Source organism: Nansenia antarctica, assembly GCF_963989245.1.
Source record: "Nansenia antarctica genome assembly, chromosome: 10".
In the NCBI taxonomy this organism is placed as follows: Eukaryota; Metazoa; Chordata; class Actinopteri; order Argentiniformes; family Microstomatidae; genus Nansenia; species Nansenia antarctica.
The window spans coordinates 1,148,174-1,166,879 of NC_137680.1; the positions used below are offsets into that span (position 1 = coordinate 1,148,174).

General features: G+C 43.5%; 3 protein-coding genes across 3 annotated transcripts in view; all 3 read left to right on the forward strand.

Annotated features, from left to right (window-relative positions):
* myom3 (myomesin 3) overlaps window positions 1-8,637 on the forward strand; it is a gene marked incomplete at its 5' end in the record, with an annotated part of 47,651 nt that extends 39,014 nt beyond the window's left edge. Inside the window, 12 exons of the mRNA XM_080540776.1 lie at window positions 988-1,132; window positions 1,673-1,732; window positions 2,641-2,708; window positions 2,851-2,958; window positions 3,830-3,917; window positions 4,578-4,616; window positions 4,894-4,999; window positions 5,949-6,112; window positions 6,396-6,432; window positions 6,678-6,700; window positions 6,806-6,861; window positions 7,292-8,637. Of these exons, the coding sequence (XP_080396902.1) occupies window positions 988-1,132; window positions 1,673-1,732; window positions 2,641-2,708; window positions 2,851-2,958; window positions 3,830-3,917; window positions 4,578-4,616; window positions 4,894-4,999; window positions 5,949-6,112; window positions 6,396-6,432; window positions 6,678-6,700; window positions 6,806-6,861; window positions 7,292-7,558 (1,161 nt within the window). The 3' untranslated portion in view covers window positions 7,559-8,637. The remainder of the gene's footprint in view (window positions 1-987; window positions 1,133-1,672; window positions 1,733-2,640; window positions 2,709-2,850; window positions 2,959-3,829; window positions 3,918-4,577; window positions 4,617-4,893; window positions 5,000-5,948; window positions 6,113-6,395; window positions 6,433-6,677; window positions 6,701-6,805; window positions 6,862-7,291) is intronic.
* An 886-nt stretch (window positions 8,638-9,523) lies between these two features.
* Window positions 9,524-10,715, forward strand: fabp10a (fatty acid binding protein 10a, liver basic). The gene is made up of 4 exons (XM_080540785.1): window positions 9,524-9,685; window positions 9,932-10,104; window positions 10,383-10,472; window positions 10,607-10,715. The coding sequence occupies exons 1-4, from the start codon at window positions 9,619-9,621 to the stop codon at window positions 10,655-10,657; spliced, it is 381 nt and encodes a 126-aa protein (XP_080396911.1). The 5' UTR covers window positions 9,524-9,618; the 3' UTR covers window positions 10,658-10,715.
* Window positions 10,716-11,866: 1,151 nt separating this feature from the next.
* LOC308166464 (uncharacterized protein) lies at window positions 11,867-16,796 on the forward strand (the record flags this gene model as incomplete). The annotated part of the gene is made up of 6 exons (XM_080540781.1): window positions 11,867-11,931; window positions 12,865-12,990; window positions 13,943-14,049; window positions 14,243-14,420; window positions 15,313-15,363; window positions 16,514-16,796. 6 exons carry the CDS (start codon window positions 11,867-11,869, stop codon window positions 16,794-16,796), a joined length of 810 nt encoding a protein of 269 aa, XP_080396907.1.
* Between the last annotated feature and the right edge of the window lie 1,910 nt (window positions 16,797-18,706).

An 18,706-nucleotide genomic window follows, 5' to 3' on the forward strand; every position in this document is an offset into this window, starting at 1 on the left:
CGGAATTGCACACACATACTCAAAATGTGTCCGAAATGAAACAAGATCTAATGAATGTCTGAAGACGGTGGGTGGTGTGATGTGGGCCCCTTAAAATGATATTCGAACGCATTATTTATTGATGTTTTTATGTCTAGCTAAAACATGCTAATGCCTAACAGCAAGCAATAGCGTTCCGTGTTCTCATTCAGGTTTGCATTAGCTAGGCGTCGCCTGCGCAGGCCAGGAGAATAAAGAGTGACAAAGCAATCACATCTTCCTTCTCCTTGAACCTTATTTGCAGTTTAATTAAGGTACAAATCACCCTCGATACAGAGGTGTCAGTTTGGGGAGAATATAAACAACACATTAGCCACGGCCCTCCTCAGACAGACGGCCCTCCTCAGACAAACAGACATTATGACTTGAAGCTAAAAATAGTCATGTTGCAGATGTGACCAGTGGGGGGAAGACAAATATGACACGTTATATTTTACTACACTGATGCTGTGTGTGTGTGTGTGTGTGTGTGTGTGTGTGTGTGTGTGTGTGTGTGTGTGTGTGTGTGCGTGTGCGTGTGCGTGTGCGTGTGCGTGTGCGTGTGCGTGTGTGTGTGTGTGTGTGTGTGTGTGTGTGTACGTGTAGGTGTGTGGTTTGCGTTTGTGCGTGCGTGCGTGTTTGCTGACGGTCATGAATTAATCATGCAGCACATGAATACATAATATCTCTCTTCATTTCATATTTTCCTCAGTTCTATTGTTTACCTACCGGAATAGCTAATCAACAGCAGTGATTAGAGTTTATTAAAAATATGACTACAGTTCACGGAGTTCTTTTGAATCCAAGCCCATTTCCTTAATTAGACCCTCCAGGCTCTCCATCATAGGCCCTGATTACATTCACGTTCATCACTGAAGCTAACATCGACATGCAAGTCACAGAACTCTTTCTCTATGTCAAGTCGAAAAACAATTATTTGTGTGCGTGCGTGCGTGTGATCTTCCCCAGGCCCGTAAGATCAACTTCGACAAGCCTTCGGGTCTGGTGGAGATCCTGTTTGACCGTCTGTCCAAGGAGGACGAGGGCTCCTACACGGCTCAGCTCCGTGACGGCCGCGCCAAGAACCAGTTCACCCTGGTGTTCGTGGACCAGAGTGAGTCCAGCTTTGATGGCTTTGGGAGGTAGAGCCGGCGTCTAATGATCGCAAGGTTGGCAGATCGGCGGTTCGAGCCCCGGCTGGCCACATGTTGAAGTGTCCTTGGGCAAGACACTGAACCCCAAATTGCTCCCAGTGAGCGGGCTGGCGCCTTGCATGGTAGCTTTCCGCCATTGGTGTATGAATGTGTGTGTGAATGGGTGAATAAGAGGCCATTGTAAAGCACTTTGGAATAAAGCGCTATATAAGTCAGTCCATTGATCAGAATCTCAATCAAACGGAGCCATCACCTCATTCCCTCAGTTTATGTTACTTACCTGCCAATTTATTGCAAACTAAAGGTCACTAAATGTATTTATATGTCTAGTTAATCATTGCACCAGTTGGCTAGTCATGAGAGGGCAACTATTTTCGAGTTATTATCATGAGTGTCCTGGACTGTATATCTCCTCAGTGATAGGTTACTGGTGGTGGTAGGCTGGTGATGTTGATCCTGATAGGCTGGTGGTGTTGATCCTCTGTTTGTGTCTCTGGCAGAGTTCCGTCAGACGCTGGCTCGGTCCGAAGGCAACAGACGGGACTTCAAGAGAAAGTCAGGTGAGACTTCACCTGTGTGGTTCAAAAGACTCCGCAATTAACTAACATCTTAACTTGCGGCTATCGGTCTAGTTCTGTAATGTCAGTGTGGAAATGGAGGAAAGGAGATGAGGAAAGGAGATGAGGAGAGCAGGCCAGTCGAAACTGTTGGCATGCAGCCCCGTTATATAACACCCCGTTATCTGGCCCTGAGTGCTGTGGCTGCAGGCCCTGGGGCGGCCGTGTGCTGCTAGGTCCAGGCTGAGTCCCTCTCTGCAAACACACGTCTCACATTCAGCTGTCCAAAGTCCAAAGGATGTGTGTTTTTCCTACCCAATCCAGAGAGCTTATTTCAGTTTAAGGAAATATTAACAAAAATAACTCTATATCATTAAGACTGAAGTTATGGTTTATAGTCATTTATTGTCACTCCATCACGCAAAAACATAATATTTTCGGCTTTCCAAAATCTTTAGGATATAAGTTTTTCCTTTTTCTTTGTCCAATCCAGAGATTTTAGTTCAACTTAAAGATATACTACCAAATGTAACTCTATAGGGCCGGTTTCACAGACAAGGCTTAAGCCTAGTCCTGGACTAAATCACACTTTCAATGTAAAATCTCCATTGAAGATGCTTTTTAGTCCAGGATTAGGCTTAAGCCTTGTCTGTGAAACTGGCCCTATATCATTAAGATTGAGTCAGCCCCAGTGTCCTAGTCTTTTTCCTTGGCTCTCTCCTTCTGTGGCTAATGTAAAAACATAACATTTATAGATTTCAGAAGTGTGGCGCGGTCAACAACATTAATTGTGACCCTGAAGTGCTGACACACCACACTAAAGCATCTTTCATTGATTGGCTAATAGAACAGGATGGTCATTGCATCTATGGTTCAGTACGTGCCATTAATCATTTGCTCTCTTTTCCAAGGACCCTATTTCCAGGATTTTTTGTCATGGATCGTAACAGAGGACTGTGAATTAATCATCAAATGCAAGGTGATTTATAGACATGGCTTGGAATTGAATAATCTCTTTGGGTTTTAATTGACTTGGCCTGGTGCATTCTATGTTTACATTGTTGCTGTGAGTCTATGTGATTTACTACTGCTGTGTTATATATCATCCATATATCGTCAAGGTGACAAACGTCAACAAGGATACGACTCTTAAGTGGTACAAGGATGGCGTGGCCGTGGAGGCTGTGTACGACCAGCAGTCTGGAGCCAGCTCCCTGACCACAGCACAGGTAGGGGACACACAGACACTCTGCTCTTTTCTTTTTCTTTTTAAAAAAAAAAATTTGCATTTCCGCTTTATTGGGATTGAGATAGTAGAGATTGTCAGGAAGGATGGGTGAGAGAGAGGGGTTGACATGCAGGATATGTCGATGTCCAGAATCGAACCAGGGACTTGTGATGATATGGCATGCGTCTTTTTCATACAATATTCATACAATTACAATCATAGCTATAGTATTCAACATTACTCCACACTAACAATAATTCCCAAGCATCATCATAAATAAAAAACAATGAAAAAAATAAAAAACATACCATCTCTATATGAGACCAAACCACTTGTTATTGGGGCAGTCCTTAAATGACCCTGCATGAAAAAGATAAACACCTAATACAAATAAATCACAGACACAAAAGTATATTACACACAAAAACTCAGTACTTGGCAGGCACTACCCCTAAAGACCGAAAGTCACAAAATTGCAAACAAAAAAAACAGACATAAAAGCTTCAAAGCTCCAACCCACCATCCTCCACCCCCACTCTTAGAACCCACAATCCCTTTGAAACTGGCATGTGCCTTAGTGTGCTCTGCCACGCGCCAGGGCTGCTCACTGCTACCGCATTATTATAGGTTAAGCTCAGATGAATACACCATCATTAACAGGGATGAGTCGTAGGTGAATACACCATCATTAACCGTGATCGCTCTAACGCAGAGAGAGTGAATCTGGGTCAGAGTGTCAGAGTTGTATGTATATTTATAAGATCTTGCATAATGAAGCCCCTGTGTGTACAGTATATGTGGGGTTATTGCAGCGTATGCTGTTACTGTAGGCTGTGTTGACTGAGTGTTTCTCCTCCTGGTCGGGCTCTCAGGTGACCATGAAGGAGGCGGGATCATACAGGACGGTGGTGTCTGACGGGAGAGGAGAAGACGTGAGCACCTTGGAGCTGGTGGATGACGGTGAGACAATGTGGCCAACCACAGACACTCGTATCATTCGTATTATTCACTGCATTTCGTTGTCTGGTACTTGTACTCTGCAATGACAATAATGTTTAATCTAATCTGATATAATCTAGTCATCTTCCACTCGTACCACACTCAAAATAAACCAGTCATGGTCATAATGGTCATAATGTTTGGGCTCATCGGTGTCTATGTTACGGTACATGTGGGAAAACTATGGTTAGGGTTAAGGTTAGGGGTAGGGTTAGGGTTAGGGTTAGGGGTAGGGGTAGGGGTAGGGGTAGGGTTAGGATTAGGGTTAGACATGCCAGCATGTACCACGTAGCACCTAACCCTAACCCTAGATTCCCCACATGTACCGTAACATATACATGGATAAAGATATTTTTTTATTGTTTTTTTTTTAATTGTTTTAACATTTTGGACCTTTTCGACAACACCATTTCAACATGGTGTCTCTGAATGAAAGTTCTGTGACGCTGTTTGAAAGTTTGTTTCTTATCTTGTTACTTGTACATCTTGTACTGTAACTCTCAAGATTCAGAGACTGGGCCAGTGCCTTGTGTAATACTCCATTTATTATTCATAGAGCTTCCTACACAGTATAATACAGTGTCTGGAGACATACCGTAATTATTCTGTGTTTATTTACAGAGTATCAGAAGCTCCTTCAAGACCTGGGTAGACAGTGTGGTAAGTTGGGATGCTCTCATTTAACTAAGTTTTATGGTAAAGGTGTTGAAAAACGTAAACCCCTTTGGAGATGGCTTTGACATGACAGGAACAACAACACTCTTTCTAATTCATTCAACTCCCTAAGTAACAGTGCGCTTCGCTTACCCACGCCCGACTACAGTCTATACTATAGCATAGCATGCACTTCCCTAGTCATATCAGAACAGTGTCATTCTGTCTTTACAGAGTCATCTTTCCCAAGTGTGCCATTTGTCTCCCTCTCTCTGTGATCCAGCCTTGTCAGCTAGTCCAGTGAGGATTCAGTGCACTGCTGAGGGGTTTAAGCTCTACTGCTCTCTCAAGTACTATCTGAGCTACATGACCACCAGCTGGCACTTCAAGTGAGTTCCCATGCCCGGCGCATCCTTTTATGCCGACCCCCCCATCCTCCTGTCTGTCTGTCTGCCGGCCTGCCCGCCTGCATGACATACCGGTACACACTGGGGTTCTTGCAGCAACAGGGACTCACTAGACGAATATCACCACCTGCTGGGGGGTTTTATGATTACCGTGAAATAAAGAGTGTTAGATGACAGTCGCCATCTACCCTGGTCCTGGAATGTTACAGGGGGTGTTAGAGGGGGTGGTGCAGGCTTTTGCAGTCTTTAGCCCCAGCCCAGATTCAACACACCTGATTCAAAAAACCAATCAACCAATCACCAAGACATTCATTAGGTGAATTGGGTAGGTTAGTGCTAGGTTAGTGCTAGGCCGGAGCAAAAGCCTGGACACCCGTTCTCTAGAACCAGGGTTGGAAATAGGCCTGGCACCAGAAACAACACCTTGGGTAGGGGGGGGCAGGGGCCGACAGGCAGACAGGGGGGGGGGGGGGTGCTAGCAGAAGGCTGGTGGTGGCTATGGGCATTTGACATTAAACATTCAAACCCTGCCCATAGCCACCACCGGCCTTGGCTGGAGATCACACGACAGTTTGTTTCTTCATGTCACCGTTGTCAGAAACGTTAGCAGCACCTTCAGTAAGGGTTGTTTCACATCGTTGCACCGCTGAGGGTTAGGCGTTAGGGTTAGGCCCTTGATCCCTCTCTTCTCACTATCACCAAATTGAAAAGGACAAAAAGTGAGAAAGATTAAAAAAAAAAAAAAAGGAAAGGAAAGTAGAGAGATTGAAAAGGAAAAGGAAAGCCAGAGATAGGGAACCAGTGATGATCTCCAAGGGGAAATCAGACTGTCTCTTAGATTGTTAGATTCTCTCCCTAACTCTCCCTCTCCCTCTCTCTCCCTAACTCTCCCTCTCCCTCTCTCTCCCTAACTCTCCCCCATGTGTGTCAGGGAGAAGAGAATTGACCAGGAGGCGCGGAACAGGCCTGGCTTCACTATGCAGAAAATCTGGGTGGAGATCATCGGGCCCACAGAGAACGATAAGGGGAAGTACACCCTGGAGATGTCGGATGGCAAGGACACACACACACGCTCGCTAGACTTGTCTGGACAAGGTTGGTCTGCATAGAAACAACTCACAAAGAAAGAAGGTCTATGTATGGGTGGGAATGATGCAGGACGGTCACTGCTTCAGATTTCAGTCAATGTTTTATAGAAAGAAACACTTTGGGGATTTCTCCTCCAGTTAACAACTTATAAACAAAATATTTTGCTGGAATATTGATCTAATTACATATCTTCCCGGACTGATTAGGCAGGAAATTTAAATTAAGATCACCCAAATGACTGTTCATCTATGTTTAATTCATTACTGAACTTTCTCTCTTTCTGTAACAGCCTTTGCTGACGCTCTGTTGGAGTACCAGAGGTTGAAGTAAGTGCAGCGCCATAGATGTGCTCCCAGCATGCCTTGCTGTGCCTTGCTGTGGTTAACACTAACACGAGTAGCAACACAGAAAGATCCATGGTACTTTCTTACGCCATTATCTTCATAATCAAGTATACATAACGTTACTATGTCAAAGTACTAATATACTGTGTTAATTAAGCCATGATTCAGTATGTAATACACTGTGTGGTAATTAAAATAAGACAAATCCTTGTTTTTTTTTACCGAAGGCAAGTAGCGGTCGCTGAGAAAAGTGAGTATCTTTCATTATCTATTAACCTTATTATATTTGTGTACATGATTGATCGCATGTTGTGTGGATATTGCAGGAGGTTAAATCTTATCATCATTGTTTTAGATCGAGCCAGAGTAACGAAGGGCTTGCCAGATGTGGTGGCTATCATGGAGAATAAGGTATTATTATCATTATATTAACATACAATACAATCTTATTACATGGATTACAACCAATGGTTTGTCTTCCTTGTCAGCTTGGTGTTACCGTGAGTAGGGCATCACTCCACTATACTAACATATATACACACTACACTATCAGGGGTGCAAACTTGTCACCTTTTAGCCGTTTTAGCCGCTTTTACCTCAAAATAGGTCAACAATTTCCATAAATGTTCTGTTTTCAGGCAAAAAAAAAATGTTGTCACCTTTTTGGGCCATCATCAGTTTGCATCCCTGACTATACTAACATATATACACACTCCACTATACTAACATAGCAAAACAACAGTGACCAAAGCGTTAGCTATGTCCTTAGTAAGTACCACCTGGTCCTCCTCTCCTCCTCTCCTCCTCTCCTCCTCTCCTCCTCTCGTCCTCTCCTCTGCAGTCTCTGTGCCTCACATGCTTCTCTGACGGCGACCCCACCCCTGAGATGTTCTGGCTGAAGAACGACAGAGAGGTCGTCACCGCGGGTCAGTTCAACGTCACCAAGGAGCCCAAGTGCAGCACGCTCACCGTCAACAACGTGACCATGGAGGACTCAGGCAACTACAGCATCTTTGTGCGTAACCAGTACGGCACTCAGACGGTGAACGTGACCGTGAGTGTGTACAAGCACGGGGAGAAACCCCGGTCTGACGCAGTAGAGATGTGAGGCGGGGACAGGCAGGGTCGGTCCTAGGCATTTAGGTGCCCTAGGCGAGAGTATGATTTGATGCCCCCCCCCCCTCCCCCCAAATGTTAGGGGCGCCACCACCACCACCACCACCACATTAAGCCACCAGTACTGCCTCATCACCACCCACACATTCAACAGTAAAAATATGGACAACAATGGTTTCAAGACAAAAATAGACAGTAGGCTGAGACATATTTTCATAGAGACATGAAATTCATAGAGACAAAATTATTTTAATGTAAATGTGTTTTGGGGCATTTGGCGCCCTCTAGGCATTTGGCGCCCTAGGCGACCGCCTAGTTCGCCTATGCCTAGAACCGGCCCTGGGAGCAGGGGTCAGTTGCACCGTGAGAAGGGAGCAGGGGTCAGTTGCACCGTGAGAAGGGAGCAGGGGTCAGTTGCACCAAGTGCGGAATGTATTTCTGAGGTGGTTGTGTTAGGGTTAGGGTTAGGGTTAGGGTTATTTGGGCAATCGTGGAATGGAAATAGAGCCAGCAAGTGTAAGTCAAAAATGTGTTACAAAAGTGTTACAAAAAGTGTGTGTGAAGAGATGTGGCAATAAAGTTATTTGTGCAAATGAAATGTAATTCAAGGAAGGCTTCATCTTTATTTCATTCTTGAACCACTATATCGTTAGACTACCAATGAATATTCTCAGAGAATGTCAATTGGCCCTGCATGTATGTATGTACTGTATGTATGTCAAGACTGGCTTAATATTCAGTAGAAGCCTCTGAAGTTGAGTCTAATTAGGCATAGAGAGGACGTGTTGAAAGCTAATTACATGTGTTTTTCATGACGGAGGTATAGGCTTGAATTGCTTGAATTTCTAATCATCACCAATCTTGTATCATTAGAGATGTCATGCACACTCAGCAGATCTCATGGTGGCTATGATGAATGGAACGTGTCTCTCTCTATATCACTGTGATTGACGCACACAACCCCATGTAATAAAGCAGCAAGTAAGAGCAATTGCACTGACCTGCAGTACGCCATGTATTGGTCATTTGAATAAAGTTATTAATTATCAACGGCTTTACGCTGGATTTCATTCATGTCAACACATGCCTTTGATGTTGTTGTTGCTGTTGTTGTTGTTGATGATCATGTGCAGCGTTTGAATTGGTCTTCTTATTCAATATCTGTTAGAAATGTTTCATGATAGTGTGAGAGTAAAGGTTTGCATCATACATCATTATGCAAGTGAAGTGTATCTTCTCTACTGATTCCAAAGGTCATTCCAGGGTCATTCACCCATCCAACAGTGGAGTAGATTTGACCACTGTTTGGGACGGCTCCACAGGACACATTCAGAGCAAGTTCTTATCCAGATTAATTGAGATCTACAGTAGCTATTTTACTAAGTAGTATAACTCACTTGCAATAAGTGAGTAAAGGGCTATGTTGACACTCCATCTTTTTTTTGTCACCCTCATTATTTGAGTACTGCAGGCCTGTGCATGATGGAGCACGGTGTCTCTTCATCGTTTAATGACCGCAATGTATAATACACAACATAAATTAGGTATATTCCTGATATGGGTTTGGTTGGAGACAAGATATCCATTCAGGATGATGCATGAAACATCAGGTCTATGCCTACCCGTACCAAGCCTGCACCATCCCTGCTGCTGCAGAAAGCACATTTATAACATCATACATTTATGTATAATACACAACATAAATTAGGTGTGCCTAATGCCTGATAAGGGTTTTGCAGGATATATCCATTCAACACCCATGTGTTGCATTTCCATGTCCTGCATCTACTCATGAGCCCACCATTTTGAAGTTCATCTCCCTTTGCTGGATGTTGGGGTCATTTGGTCGGTTGGAGAAGTAAGCGAACTCTGGGTTGTTCAAACAGTGGGGATTACTTCAGAGGCTGTGTTACAGAGGTTACAGGGGCCCCCTCTGCATGCCAGTATAAGTACCGTAGTTGTGGCGTACCCTGTGCCCTCTCTGCATTGTGTTGAGCTTCACACAGCTGCTGTCTCAGACTCTTACTGAAGGAGAAACCAGACCAGACCATCATGGCCTTCAGTGGAACATGGCAGGTGTACGTCCAGGAGAACTACGAGGAGTTCCTCAGAGCCATCTGTGAGTGTCCTGCAGCTCAGCTGCATTGCATGTTGTTGTTAGACATATCGTATGTTAGACGTGATATATGGAGAAGATAGATAGTTAGAAGAAAGGCATCCGTTTTGTCTAGGGCATATCTCTGACATGTTGTCGCTTGCTAAGGGTAGTTGGGCAATTCTATAGGCCTACCAAGTAGATAACTTGAAATGTAAAATTTAAAGGCAATCCAAAACTAATTAATCCTAAATGCTTCTTGTCCATCAGCACTCCCAGAAGATATCATCAAGCTGGCCAAGGACATCAAGCCCGTCACTGAGATCCAGCAGAACGGCAATGACTTTGTCATCACCTCCAAAACCCCTGGAAAGTCTGTCACCAACTCCTTCACCATCGGCAAAGAGGCTGAAATCACCACCATGGACGGCAAGAAGCTCAAGGTAACCAATCACAATCACTGAACGGAAATAACAAAACAAAACAGGGCACCATTTTCCCATGAAGGCTTGAGCGTTATACATGCCATTCTAAAAGTTATACATGCCGTTCTAAAAGTTATACATGCCATTCTAAAAGTGGATTTCTTGTGTCTTATGTTGAGGCTACAGAGTGTTTTATGTCTTGTCTATTCTTCCAATGGTGTTAATTAAGTTCCTTGCCTTGACTGTCCTCACTGCTGTGTGATATTGAGTGTTCTGTCTCCTCTGGCCCTGACTAGTGCATTGTCAAACTGGAAGGAGGGAAGCTCATTTGCAACACCGATAAGTTCTCCCATGTCCAAGAGCTGAAGGGAGGAGAGATGGTTGAGGTCAGTTTGGTACCGCTGACAATTAGGCACAGAACGAAACGCACATTTGGGAAAGCATCAAAGTGGTGAAATGCACAACACGTGACGATGTTAACCCTCTCTTGTTGCCTCTCTCCTCTCTCCTCCTCTTTCAGACTCTCACCGTTGGTACAACATCTCTTATCAGGAGAAGCAAAAAGGTGTGAGCCTGGTGGCTGCGGGAGTCATTGGCTATTTAAATAAACGTGTTGCTTGACATACAAAGTGTTGTTTGTGTTTGTCATGAAGCATGATGACATTATGGATACAACAATTCATGTTCTGTGTTGGTTAACTCTTGAGACGACCTGTGAATTTAATTCACTTGTGCTTTGTTACCAAAATAATAATTGATTGAAGCCTTTATGCCTAATCTAAAAATAGACTACTACAGCCACACTGAGAAAGTTGCCTCTGATATGTAATACTAGGCCTAATGTATGCCCTGCCTCCCTCTATGCTCTGATCTCCCTGGGGATGTGTGTGTGTGTGTGTGTGTGTGTGTGTGTGTGTGTGTGTGTGTGTGTGTGTGTGTGTGTGTGTGTGGTCTCGGGAGGGGGATGCAATGAATAAGGCATTCCTAACAATCTGATTGTCTGGCAAATAAAACATTTCATTGGGAATGGTCAGAACTGTTGACTAATCGGCTACGCACAACATTTCTAGTCCAAACTTGGCATGAATGATGGCATGAACGGCACAAGCACAATCACCCAAATATATTGAGATAAAACAGTCGATAGTCAACAACTTAATTCTCCTGTAATCTGAAGACATGTCTTCAATGGATGATGCATGCATGAATCGGGTCTATTATTATTATTATTATTATTATTATTATTAACCTTTATTTAACCAGATAAGTCAGTTGAGAACCAATTCTCATTTACAATGACGATCTGGCCAATTGGCAGAACAGAGGCAAGTCTGAACACAAAACACAACACAGATATAGAACACAACCCAATATATACAATATAAAACATGAATGCCATAATACACAAGTATCAAAAACATCTATACATTACAATACAATATGTAAAAGACAGCAGGGACCAGGGGGAAGTGAACTTAAAAGCAGGTGCAGTGATCCGAGACAACATCTAAAAGTGAGTGTTTAAAAGTGGGTAACGCGATTAGAGTGGTGTGTCTAGCACCAAGCCTGCACCATCTCTGGGGGGAGAGATCTCAGTACTGCTAGAGTGGGCAGGGCAGAAAGCAGAAAGCACATTATATCCTGCGCCTTTCCTCCTCCCCTCCCGAGCCTGCGGACAGACACCCTCGCGCTGTCTGAGTCTGTCTGCTCGCTGCTCCGACTAATACCTTTTATCTTTCTAACGGTAAATTAACAAGCGCGTCTTTTCTTTTTCTGCAACATGGCCAGATACCTGCGGCCTCCCAACACCTCTCTCTTCATCAGAAACATCTCCGACGAATCCAGGTATCAATATCCCTCTGCCTCGGGCTGCAGAGTTTAACTCTGAATTATTACTATTTTATCATTTATTATTAGGTCAGATATCATATCTCTACATAGATGAATGAAGACGCCTGCTATCTATCTACGCCAGCTGGGCCTGTGCTGTGTGTACTGTTCTCTCTGTTGCTGAAACAGACAGATATGCTATGTTGCATGTGAGGATCTGTTTGACTGTCTGGTCGTATTATTAAAAGAAAAGCGTTTCTCCGTTATTCGCAACGTTAATCAGCTGAGCTGGCTGGTTGATGTTATTATGGAGCCATATGATGTTGAATGTTCATATTGATAACTAGCAGGTAGCTTAGCAACCCTATGTTTCTCTCCGTTTAGAATGACAAGGTTCTATCTCCGTTTAGAATGACAAGGTTCTATCTCCGTTTAGAATGACAAGGTTCTATCTCCGTTTAGAATGATAAGGTTATATCTCCGTTTAGAATGATAAGGTTCTATCTCCGTTTAGAATGATAAGGTTCTATCTCCGTTTAGGGCAGTTCAGAGATATTGAGCGTCAACGTTTTTACATTCCATTTTTTGTGAGATGGAACCTTTGTATTTTATGAATTACTAACAAAAACATTTCTACATTTTAAAAATAACACCACACAGGCATTAATAAACACCTAATGGATCAGATTATGTAAAAAAAACTCAATTTGGACAAAAATGGAGATAGAACCTTATAATTCTAACATCACGTACTGTTATCTACTACTACTTTGGTAGTATTTGGAGGCAAGTAATTTAGCTAAAGTCCATGATAATAGTCATTTAGTTCTCCACAGAACAGACAGTGGCAGGTTTGAGATTGATGCACATTGGGCTATTATTATAACCAGATATGCTACCTGCCTACCTACCTTAGAATAAATGTCCTCATATTTCACAACACTTTAGGCCAGAGGATTTACGTCGTGAGTTTGGTCGTTATGGACCTATTGTAGATGTCTACATTCCACTTGACTTCTTTACACGGCGAGCAAGAGGATTTGCTTACATTCAATATCCTTTATACCCCTGTGTGTGTGATGTGCATGTATTTATTTCATATTATTCACATACCAGGTAACAATGTTTCATGTGTCAGATGTGAATAATCACTCTGTTGACCAGAGTTGACTGTAGGGTACTTCTGTAATGGGATGGGAACATTGACCTGATCACAAAAATGTATGCAGACATAATTCATTATCGCCTAACCAATATTTCTTCTGTTGTTGTTGCCTCAGAAATTGTAAAGACATACAGTTCTGGAGAGACCCCACCTCAAAGAAAGTTAAAAAGGCTGTTTTAGGCTGATTAGATGCAAGCCAAAGAGACTGTGGTAAGGATTGCAGGCGACACGAAATAGAGAAATGGAAAATAAAGAGAAAGTTAAAGCATGAAGATACAAAGAGGAAAAAAAGAGGGGCACCAAAGTGAGCATCCAGGAGAGAGGAACAGAGTTAATGGGCAAAGACAAGCAGGAAACCCCAGTGCTTCTGCCAAGCGGTTAAAGAGCATAAAGAGCAAGCTGAAGGTCAAAGGTCAAAGGTCAAGCATGTAAAAGGTAACAAGCTTAATTTTTGTATCCTACCAAATGGAGCTGATTCTCCCTAATTTCTCCTCGCTCTGTCTTTTCACTATCAGAACTAAATTGAAGGTAGCGTTTTTTTAAATTCAGTTTTATGGAACCGTTGTATTTGTAATATAAAATTACCTGAACGAGATGGCAATGATGCATTTGAATTAGGCTAAATATTGTTTCCTTCTTATGCCTCTCCAAAATCATTAGTAAACACTTCCTGTTTTGTTTGACCTGCTTATCAAAATGAATTTGCCGGCACCCTCTCAAACACAAAAATAGCTCCATGGAAATGCACTTTGGCTAAACGGAGCTTCCAGCCAAGTATGTCTTTATAGCTGTATATATATATATATGCAACTATCTTCTCCAACCCCCATAAGCGAAAAGTCAAAAGCCTTGACAGTCTAGCATGTTCGAGGATGTACGAGATGCAGAAGACGCCCTCCACAACCTGGACCGGAAGTGGGTGTGTGGTCGCCAGATCGAGATCCAGTTTGCGCAGGGCGACAGAAAGAGTATGTTTGTTTTGTACTCCTTTGATGAAAGCATTTAACTCAGTAGAGCTTCGCTCACAGAAGCGACATGTTTCTCATGACCTCACGTCTCTGAAGGTGTCTGAAAACGTTGTTCACCTCACTTGTATGCAGAACTCTTTGAATACCTTTTCCCTCTCAGTGTGTTATTGTTTTCTTATGCTTGTCCGCCCAGCCCCTAACCAGATGAAGACCAAGGAGAGACACTCTCCTCGCAGCTTCTCTCGGTACGATGACGACGAACGTGATGGTGGCGGTCGGCGCAGGCGCTCTCGCAGCCGCAGCTACGACAGACACCGGTCAAGAAGCCCCTCCTACGAGCGGCGCCCCCATAGGTCGGACAGCCCCAGAGAGTGAGTTTACCCTCCACTGACACCCTGGGCCAGTCTCAGTTATTATGAACTCCATTCATCTCGTCCTCCACTTGCGTTCTTCTCAAAAAGCATTGTAAGTAAGTAAGTAAAGCTTTATTTATATAGCACCCCTCATACAAGAAATGCAGCTCAAAGTGCTTTACAACAGGAATAAGAACATAAAGTGAATATAAAAACATATAAAGTGAATATATTTTTTTTTTATATATATATATATACAAGCGTAGAATGTACAACCTCTGCCTTAAGAATCCGGCAGCGTCAGATCACAGTATTTTAACCATCTGGATTTGTAGCCTAACTGTCGTCTGTCAACTGGACCTGTAGCCTAACAGACTAGAGAACCACTGTGTTCACCTCAGACTAGAGAACCACTGTGTTCACCTCAGACTAGAGAACCACACCTGTTCACCTCAGCGCGTTGGAGGAGAGTATTGGAAGGGCAGGAACCTAGAGAGAGTAGGAAGCAAGTGGAGAACGACGGAGGTGAGGACGAGAGGAATCGAGTTTCTACCGATGGAGAAAGGAACTGTCCTTTCAGTTTTCAAATCCACCCACAGAGTTGTGTTCAAGACTATGCCTTTGCATAGTTAAGGGGACATTAAGGGGCGCTTAGGTGGCGTAGTGGATTAAGCGCTGACCATGGACCGCATGGCTCCCGGTTCGATACCAACCGTGGACATATCCTGCATGTCATCCCTTCTCTCTCTCTCACCCATCCTTCCTGTCATAATCTCTACTATATCTGTCATTAAAAAGAAAAATATGAGTGGGACTGCCCCACCCAAAAAATAAAATAAAGACTATGCCTTTATATATTTACTGGCTGGTTCTTACTGGCTGGTTCTTACTGTGTCTCTTCCTTCCTCAGGTCTCGCTCCTATGGCCGACACAGACGCAGCAGGAGCCAAGAGAACGACAGGTAGGACAGGAGGACTCCATGAACCACTAGTCTGGTTTACCCTGGCACAGTAATGCAATATGGAACACTCAAGCTTTCTAATAGGACTCTAACCCTAACCACTAGACCAGCGGTTCCCAACCTTTTAGTACTCACGGCCCACTTTACAGATCTCTCCAGTATTCGCGGCCCACTCAGCAGGCGCGCAATTTTTTCTTCGCGTGCACGCGCACGAGCGCTCAAAACAACAACGTAATTTCACCAAAAACTAGAGGGAGCGTGGCAAAAAAATAAAAAATAAATAGCGGTTAAACCATTAAAGCCGAGCGGCGATGTTTTATATAGCAGGTGATCAAATACCAAGATCGTAAATGTTGTATGTGTTCAATATTTACGACCAAACATCCTTATGTGTGTGGGCAACTCCCGACTCCCGACTAGGGTTGCCAGATGGGCTCGGGGTTTTTTGGTGGAATTAGCGGTTTTAGACTGTGGTTAGGGTGGAAAATGTCTATCCCATTTGGCAACCCTGCTCGCGAGTCCGGGATGGAATGTAGCCAATCAAGAAGCGAGCTGACTTCTTCTTTTCGGATGGAAATTTCGGCGCACACAACACACAATACGATCAAGGCTGTTCAATCCAAGATTTTTTATCTTTTTAAAATTAAAACGTTTTTGTAACAAAAAAATGTAAATAAAACATTTTTTGCCCATGACTTGGCGGCCCACTTGCAGTACTCTCGCGGACCACCAGTGGGCCGCGGCCCACAGGTTGGGAACCGCTGCACTAGACTGATTCACCCTGGCACAGTAATGCAATATGGAACACTCAAGCTTTCTAATAGCTGTTCTAATAATGTTTAATCGGCATTATGGAATGAGTGTTGGGGATTTTGGCCTTTCTGTCTCTGGTGTCTGCCTCTTTGAAACGTGTGGCGTGCAGGAACACAACAGCTAATGTCCGACACTGTTGGTCCATTTGGGGGCTGTTATATTATTATTATTATTATTATTATTATTATTAGGGAGGATGTTTTGAGGGATTTGGAACTTCAAACTGAATTCCACCATGGTTGTCAATGGTCATATCACCATACCACAGTTCTGCTCATTTTAGTTTTGACTGATTTGAGTCTGACTGTTTCCTTCCCCTTCCTGTTCGTCCCTCCAGGTACAACAGAGCCCCTCAGCGTGAGCACCACCGCATGCACCACGGCCCCCCGTCTCGTAGCCGCTCCGCCTCGCACTCCCCCTCTCCCCCGAGGTCCAGACCTAAGAGCAGAAAGTCCCAGTCCAAGTCCCCCAACCCTGTTGAGGACTTCCACCCTTCCTCTGGCTCTCAGAAGCAGGCCTGCGGGCGCTCCCCCTCCCCCTCCCGCTCCTACTCCAGGTCCATGTCCCGGTCACGCTCTCGCTCCAGGTCCTGGGCCGGACGCAAGTCAGGCGGGCACTAAGACCCCCCGTATCACCCCCGCCGTCGGTCTCTGGAGGCCAGGTGTTGTAGCTAGTGAGAGCTGACTGACATGCCCCACCTCAGTTCATTGTTAGTTATTATGACATCAGTGTCCAGGCTGACCAGGGGAGCTGGTCACTCCTGCAGATGGATAGTCATGCTGTTGTGTGTTTGTCACCGTCGGTTCACTTCCACTGAAAACATCTTGAATTTGCCTCGTTTGTTTAGAGCTATTAATTGATACACATTTGTAAATTGGTCAACTGTATGAAATGTGTTTACTGATCCTTATTAGTGTGATATGGGTACGTCTGGGTACTGTCAACCTCTATGGCCACAGAGTCTGGGGTTTAGTGAGGTTTGTGAGGGGGGGGGGGGGAACGGTTAAGTCCATAGTTGCCGGTAAACTTTTATTTTTGTACGTATCAGGTAGCTAACATCTCCTCCTGTATATTGCTTGATTGTTTTTTGTTCAAAATCAAATAGCAAAGCAGTATTCATTTCTTGATTTCTTTAAGCAAAAGGTTCCTATTATTGATATTCAATTGGGTTGAGATCTGTCACTCCATGTGAAGTGAGAGTTCATTTAACATATTCAAGTTAATTCTACTTCTTCATTTCAGACCTTAACCTAACTAGATTGGCATTAGTAATATTGTAACTTTAAACCTATATATACAATGTATATTCACTTCTTTCTGAATATTGTGGTACTCCTTAGCTACTCTAACCTGAAGAATTGCTCACACATAGTGTTGAATGTCAATTGTAGTTACTGATCGTTATTGGCCCAATTTCTCTATTTTCCCGTGTTACTGTACCTTAGCAGTGGTCCTTGAGGCATTTTATATGGCATCATTATTTAATTTTTGTTCTTGTCTGAGAACTATCAAATCAAATCAAATTGTATTTGTATAGCGCATTTCTTACAAGATGCAACTCAATGCGCTTCACACAATGAAAATGTTCAGTCAATCAGTCAATCAATCAATCAATCAATACTGACAGAGCCGTGAGCAGGCAAAAGTAAAAACCTGTACACTATGTAGCCAGGAAAAATTCCCTTGCAGCCCTCTACCAATAGAGCGACTACTAGCCAGTTTGCCTACCAGTACCCAGCGGTCCCCAAGGGAAGGCCAAGGACCACCGGCACAAAGCAAGCAAGCAAGGGCAAAAACCTGTACACCATGTATCCAGGAAAAATTCCTCGCATATTATCGGCGTACACACTGTCCATAAATGTAGTGTTATATTTGCATCGTTCTGCATCCAGCATGGTCACAGGTCCTGCCAAAAGAGAATCTTAAGCACAGTTATGATGCAACAACACAATAAAGACAATAAAGATGACAGCAGTACAACCTGATGGTGGTCCTGGTACACCCTTGTCCAACTATGTCCAGATAAATCTTACGGTGTATTTTTCATTTGTCCATATTTGATGGAATCGTGTTCCATGTATGCATTTGGTTCATGTCAATAAACAATTTTATTGTTAGCCTATTAAGTGGTCACTTTTGTCCTCTTTGCATATAGTGAAATAATTATTAAACACGTTTCTTAGTGCTAAATATATCCACAAGAACCTTAATTTGTGACTATTTGGCAGTAAAAAAAAAAAAAGGCTACGTGATGGTTTTAGGAGGCAGGGTGTGTAGACAGACGTTGGAGATTGTCAACAGTTACATTCTTGGGCATTGACATCCCAGACTACCTGACATGGGGACTTCACTCAACTGTCAACCTTGCATCCTACTCAACATGGGAGGAGATATAGGATATTTATCTAGATATATCTTACGTTATTTTTTTTTCTGAGTGGGGCAGTCCCACTCATATTTTTCATTTTATTGACAGATACAGTGGAGAATTAGACAGGAAGGATGGGTGAGAGAGAGAGGAGGGATGACA